At 37.5% G+C, this 7493-nt stretch overlaps 1 protein-coding gene across 1 annotated transcript; it reads left to right on the top strand.

Annotated features, from left to right (window-relative positions):
- Positions 1-1196: 1196 nt before the first annotated feature.
- LOC121390630 (phospholipase A2 phospholipin-like) lies at positions 1197-7271 on the top strand. The gene is made up of 5 exons (XM_041522499.1): positions 1197-1416; positions 1544-1707; positions 2943-3102; positions 6386-6544; positions 6926-7271. The coding sequence occupies exons 1-5, from the start codon at positions 1265-1267 to the stop codon at positions 7020-7022; spliced, it is 732 nt and encodes a 243-aa protein (XP_041378433.1). The 5' UTR covers positions 1197-1264; the 3' UTR covers positions 7023-7271.
- The last annotated feature ends 222 nt before the right edge of the window (positions 7272-7493 follow it).

The raw sequence follows: 7493 nt of genomic DNA, 5'->3' as shown, positions 1-7493 counted from the left end.
CCAATTTGCAGGTAATTATTATACACTTATAAATAAATAAATAAATAAATATATTCATAACTAAAAGTGAAACTTTTGTAACCACGTGATTTTTGTTGCTTTTCATGGACTTCAATGGTTTTATTCAGTTGCTTAATCTTATATAATTATATTTGATGTTTACTGTAGCGATGTTAAATATTGCCAGTATAGGAGTATTTTCTTTCTGTCAAATGATGTTTTGTTCTGTAAACTATATCGTAACCAGACTGCAGACTGTATATATATATATATATATATATATATTAATGTGTTAGGACTATTTGTGTGTACCTGTGAATGTATTTTAATATAATTTTATGTACAGGGTTTGTTGGACGATTTAATTATATTCTCTTGAGTAAAGAACCTTATCTAAACAATCTTTACAGAGTCCATTTGTCTGTTCGGGTAGAAGTAACACGTCTACCATTTCAAAAAAAAACAACTAAAAAAATAGACAAATTATACAAGTACCTTTTTAAACAAAAGAAGCGATTGTACATTTATACTACAGGGATGTTTAACCATTTGACGAAACTGTACTTTAATCATACAAAAGGTGGAGTGTCCAAATGAAACTTCAATATGTAGCCAAGTTAAGAACAATAGCAATTCAATTGAACGTATTTTAAATAAAAATTGATATTGAGGTTCTACAATATATTACGATGTCCAAAAAGCCCCCCACCCCCAATTGATTATAGTGATATTCATATTCTAAGCAAGAAAATATAAGTAAAATGTAACTGTAAATGTAAATGTTAAAATAACTTATTTGCCGAAAACGTTCTAAAATGGCTACAAACTCGGGATACTCCCTTTAATACACGAATGTTATCAATATTCACAAGTCATTTGGTAGAAATTGCCTAGCCCGATTGCTCTGCCTTTCGACAGTTAGACGGACATTTGGACAGTTATACTTGGACTAGAAATTGTTTATTTTGATTAACCAATAACTGACCCGGACCTGCGTTTTGTAATATTATAGTCAGAAGATATTTGATATTTCCTGTAGAAATATTTTTTTATCTGAAATATGTTACCAATAACAAAACATTACAAAGAACACTAGTTCCATATGTTACTGCATCCGCTTCGAAGTGTGAACATAATCTCGAACGTGTCATGATATCTATGATTGTTGGTTTCCACGTCTGTGACACCTTGCTGCTTTTGTACCTATCGTTTTCCATACAAGCTAGTTAGGGCATACTTCTGAACTTGTGCAATAACCACCAACATGAAAGGCTGTGTTTTCCTGCTGTACCTCTGCATGACTGCTTTGCCAGTTTGGTCAACTAAGATTTATTTTACCGATGGCGAAAATGCTTTGCAGTATGAAGTGGACGACAGCAAAAGAACCGTACAGTCCTGCAACACGGTCCCGGCAAGGTAGTACCACACATTAATAAATAAATAAATAAATAAATCTATATGGTTTTATGGTTTTATAAACACACGATGTTTAGTGATATGGACCCCAGGACAAGACGGCGATGATTCTTTCTGTCTTTTGTAGTGATGTTGATGAAGAACGGGAGATCAGAGACCCCAATGTTGTCATACATGATCTGACTTCAGACCATCTCACCTTGATTGCAAGAGAGTGTTCAAGACATACCATAGATGCTGCTCAAGAGTTTACTCGAGTAAAAAGAAAAGAAAGCCTTTTAATATATAAAGGTAATACTAGTAATTATTTCTGTCATGAGTGGAATAGCCTATATGGTTTTTTTTTTTAATGACAATGCTTATATCTATGACGAATTGGGACGTAGCTCAGTAGTAAAGCGTTCGCTCGATCTAGGATCGATCCCCGTCCGTGGCCCCATTGGGCTATTTCTCTTTTCAACCAGTGCTCCACAACTGTAACAAAGGCCGTGGTATGTACTACCCTGTCTGTGGGATGGTGCATAAAAAAAATCCCTTGCTGCTACTCGGAAAGAGTAGCCCATGAAGTGGCGACAGCGGGTTTCCTCTCCCAATATATGTGTGGTCCTTAACCATATGTCTGACGCCATATAACCGTAAATAAAATGTGTCGAGTGCGTCGTTAAATAAAACATGTCTTTCTTTTCTTTCTTTCGGTCCATGTAAAACATTTGGCTTAATTTAGCTACTGTAAAATTATGTTGTGGTGCAGAATGACTATCCTTTGTCATCCTACGTATGTCATCAAAACTGCTAACAATTATTATGCTATTCTGACCTAAAGCAACAATAATATTAACAAGAAAATATCCACTAACTTGACCATATGTAATTTACAGAAATTTAAAATATTTTTTGTTTAACAACACCACTAGAGCACATTGATTTATTAAGCATCGGCTACTGGATATCAAACATTTGGTAATTTGATATAGTCTTAGAGAGGAAACCCGTTACATTTTTTTACGTTAATAGCAAGATATTTTTTATATGCGCCATCCTAAACAGGATATCACATACCACGGCCTTTAATATACCAATCGTGGTGCACTGGCTACGAAAAAATAGGAAATGGGCCCTCCGATGTTGATCGGTCCTAGAGCAACCTCGCGCTTTAGTACTGGGTTACGTCACGTTACCGAAAGTAAAAATCTGTTTAATTTGTAATTTTAAAAAATGAAGCAAAGCGTAATTTAAAAGAAAAGTTTATAAAAGTGATTTATTATACATATTGTGTTCTTGTGTGTGTGTGTGTGTGTGTGTGTAGGTGTGTGCGCGCGTGTGTGTAGGTGTGTTTTGATGGGGGTGTATATCTGTGCCATATAGTGTGCACGCATATGCTTAGTCTGAATATGTAGACTGCCACCTTCGCAAACCAAGGTCCCATTCTGTACAGTATACTGCATTTCTTACTTGGCTTTCGAAGATGGTAAACTGCGTGCATGTTTGTATTGTTGTTTTTAACTGATCACACTTTATTTGTGAAGGCACCAAGTGGTGTGGTATAAGCAACATCGCCGCCCACGACAACGACCTGGGGGAGAAGAAGTTCACCGACGCCTGCTGCCGTACTCATGACAAGTGCAAACCATACCTAAAAGCCTGGGCCTGCAAAGGAAGCTTCTGCAATGATTGGTTTTGGAGTCGGTAAGTCAGTACCCTGGGAAGCAGCCCGAGTACTCTGCCATTCGAGAGCTGGATGGACATTGTTGATTTTCCTCAGCAGAAGGCTATGGTGACTATGACAGTTGCCAGCGTTTAAATTCAAGCTTTACAAATTAACTTGCCTGCGAGGGCCAACAAAATCATTGGGAATGTTAATCAGCAGGCTAATGACACAAGGGACTATATAAAAAGTACTTTTGCAAAAATCTCTAACTTTAACCTGCATACACCTTCGAGCTCCTTAGGCGGGGATTGAGAGTCATACAGGAGATAAAAGATTTTGGTATAGTGTATATCAAAATCTTTTATCTCCCGTATGACTCTCAATCCCCGCCTAATTCCGCTTGAAAGTGAGGCGGGCAAATATAACAGTTTTACAAAGGTACATGGACTTTTGATACTGTAATAAATACAGAGATGATGAAGAAAAAAGAGAGTGAGGTATGTAGTTGGTACGTGGATCTCTGAATATCTACCGAAGTGTACGCTCGTCTGTCTCCATTGCTGTCTCCTTGAACGGCGACGTACGCAGTCACAAAAAGAAAATGTGTGGGTGACAAAGTTTTGACAAGGTCATTTTAAAAAAAGGTCATTTTTAACGAAATGTGCACTGCTAACACTGACTTATGATCCCCTGGTGTTTATTCCATCAAGTCGTCCAATAATTTAAACAGAAAAAGTAGTTTTTTATTTTTGAAAGTAAAAACCTCAATTTGGGACTTTATCTGCTTGGGACCCGTATACGATAGTACGGTGTCCGTTAACGCTTCACATTTTCGACTTGTTCTCAAGTTCCACCAGGCAGGTTTCAACCAAATTGGATCCAAATGATCCCCTCATGGCTCCAAGTGGTATTTGTTCGGGCGGATTCAAAATCCAAGATGGCCACCCTGGCATCGGATGGGCTAAGATATGAATGTGTCAAGTATATGTGACCTATGCGAGCATGATGCATGATTATTTCATTCTTCCTGCACCATCCATAAGAGAACTGCCACTCTTCAAGGAATGAAGCTTGTTCGCAAATGCACCATTCCAGTAATGTTGCCCATAAGCGTACGAGACATGGGGCAAAACCTCAAATTCGTGCAAAAATGATAGATATTCCAGCAAAATGTGTTAACCTGTGACTTTTTTACCATGTATTTCCATCATTCTACACTCAAAATTATTTGTAATCCATGTAAAAATGCATAGCTGTTTGGTAGTAATAGTAATATGAATACATGTTATTATCTTGACTTAGACATTTTCGTTTAATTCAGGCAAAAACCAGCCTGGCCCCCTCCTCCTACCAAAATGTGAGCCCGTATGCCTATGATCTTGCCAGATTAAAAATATATATTGGTTAATATCATGTTTAAGATCAGCGTAAGGCACACAAACCCTGGAAATAGGCAAATCAAAAGCAGACTTAAGAACTGCATCTACCTTTTCATTATGGCTTGGGAACCAAACAAAATAAAGTCTTTATTAGCATTAGATAAAAAAAAACACTTTCATATCAACATCCATCTTCATATTTGGATTCCACAGAATACTTAATTTGTTTTAGCGTTTCAATGTTTTGTCCAGGTTTCAGCAGAGAAAAAAAATGCCGAATCATGCAATCTCACACAGAATTCCCACCCTATGATCTAGTTAGACAGGATAGCACATACCACCACCTTTGATAAACCAGTTGTAGTGTACTGGCTGGAACAAGCCCAATGATTTACTGCCTGCACTAGATGAATTTGTTTTCTACTGTTATTATTTTAAAAATATATTGATGATTAAAATATTTGTGTGTATATATATATATATATATATATATATATATATATATATATATATATATATATATACACTACTCAAAAGAATTTAAGGGTCAGACGATATTTTCGACATTATTTTCTGAATGTCAATTATATTAGCTATACCATAATATCACGCATGGTATTGTTCCATTTTGACGAAAGTGGGTCTAAGCAACCCATAAATGAATTAAAATCCACTGTCATTGACACTGTCGACTTGTTCTAATGGCGAAAACATGCTTACATTTGCACGTAAATTAGGGCGAAAGCGAAAGGTACCAAGCAACGAATTCTGTTCGAAATCGTCAACGTTCGGGAAGACCCCGAAGCACTACAAATAGAGAGGACCGCTACATCACCAATATGGCTCTACGTCAACGCACAACCACTGCACGCCGATTACGTGACAATCTGCGGACTACGACTGGAACTCGAGTGTCTGATCAAACCATACGCAATCGTCTGAGAGCCAATAATCTACACTGCCGTCGCCAGGCTGTTCGACCACCACTCCTACCACGTCACAGAACGGCCAGACGTCACTGGTGGATGCTTCATCTGCGGTGGCAACGTGTTTAGTGGGGTCGAGTGATGTTCACTGACGAGTCCAGGTTTAGTCTCCAGTTCAACGACGGTCGGGTTCGTGTCTACAGACGTCCTGGGGAGCGCTTCGCTGACGTTAACGTTAGACAACGTCACCGTTTCGGTGGTGGCAGCGTCATGGTGTGGGGCGGCATCTCTATCCATCCGCTATCTGAATGAGATTATCCGGCCGTTTGTTCTCCCAGGCCTTCAGCAGATTGGCGGCGGGGCAGTTCTGCAGGATGACAATGCCAGACCCCACCGCGCCAGGGTGGTAACAAACTTTCTCAGACAACAAGGTATCGCCAGGATGGATTGGCCACCATATTCGCCTGACTTGGCCACAGTAGAGCACGCCTGGGACGAATTAGGCAGGAGAGTTCGGGATAACCATGCCCCTCCGGCCAACCTTCATGATCTGGGTCAACTTCTTAGGCAGAGTGGCAGGCCATTCCCCAAGAGTTCTTCAGACGTCTGATCAACAGCATGAGGCAACGATGTGTCGAGTGTATTCGCGCCAGGGGTGGATTCACACACTATTAAACGAATGTTCTAATGTGTAAAATCCATGTTTGACAACCTTCAACTTTGACAGCATGTCATGTGACTTTCTTGTATACAGTGACGTTTATTTGTGTTTTTTTTGTAAATATGGAACAATAAATAAAAAAATTGGTGTAGTTTACATCATCAATCTAATACACTCTGAAACTTATTTGGTTATAAATTTTTGACCCTTAAATTCTTTTGAGTAGTATATATATATATATATATATATATATATATATATATATATATATATTATATCATTATGATCCTTAAAAAAGAAACAAAACACCTTGCATCTCAGAGTAATACAGATGTTGTATGTCAATCCATTGTAGATTTGAATGCAGTTGTGATGACGCATTCTTCAAATGTTTGAAGGCTGCTGCCAAAACACACGAGAATACCACAGCCAATGATGTGGGTAGCTTGTACTTCGACATAATGCCAAACAAGTGCTACCAAAATGGAACAATTAAGAAGTGTGTCAAAACAGGGTAGGTATTTGGTGATTAAGAATGCAAAAACCCTGGAAAATTATGTAAATATAGGCACAAAAGCACTTCTTCTAGTGGGAGAGAATGCATGTCAGGCATGTTTCCTTTTGTTTCTTTTGGGGTTTTTAAAGTTGAAATTAAATACCAGTAGCAAAAATAAATACACGTTAATGTATGAAAAAAGGGGAATGTCATCCAAGGCAGAGTGCATTAATAGTTGTTTCAATCAAATTTAACAAATTTAAGGCTAAAGCCCATTTAAAATAAAACTTGTCATTTAGTGTTTAACATAAGGTTGTTGCAACACTTTGTCTAGATAGGGAAATCATCAGGTGGGTGATATGAAGTATGTTATACAAAATAAATATATTTTGATTTCAGATGGCTGGATTTGGGCTGTGAGAAATATAAAGCAACGTATGGATTACACTGGATTACGCGAAAAACCAAATTTTGTCCTGAAAAAGGACCCTGTTAATAAAATAGTTTCACTACAAAGCTGTACAAAGTTAACAATACTTTAGTTATGTAAGCCTGATTTTGTTTTCCGATTACTTTTAAACATTCACTTTAGTTTAAAAATCACAGAGCTTATGACAACTTTGCTCCTAAACATAAGCCTTATATGATGCAACCTATTAATCTAATTTGACATCTAGTCTTAATGAGTGTCCTAAGTTGACTACATTGTAACATGTTTCTGAATAAAGGAGCCTTTCTATTGACTGAAGTCATCGGGTACTGAGATTAGCCTGACGGTTAGGGTTGTACAATAGTCTGAAATGGCGACCACCATTCAGAATTTATTCAAAGCAATAGCTGAAACCATATCTTAAGTTTTGGACAGAGAATAGAGAAAATTTAGGACTAACAGTGGAAACCCGATAAATAAGAATAAAGAATTTGTTCATACCCTTTGGAAAAAATATTTTATAAAATGTGTAGTATT

This window comes from Gigantopelta aegis, chromosome 3 (assembly GCF_016097555.1).
Source record: "Gigantopelta aegis isolate Gae_Host chromosome 3, Gae_host_genome, whole genome shotgun sequence".
NCBI lineage: Eukaryota > Metazoa > Mollusca > Gastropoda > Neomphalida > Peltospiridae > Gigantopelta > Gigantopelta aegis.
This window is presented reverse-complemented; position numbering and strand designations above follow the sequence as displayed.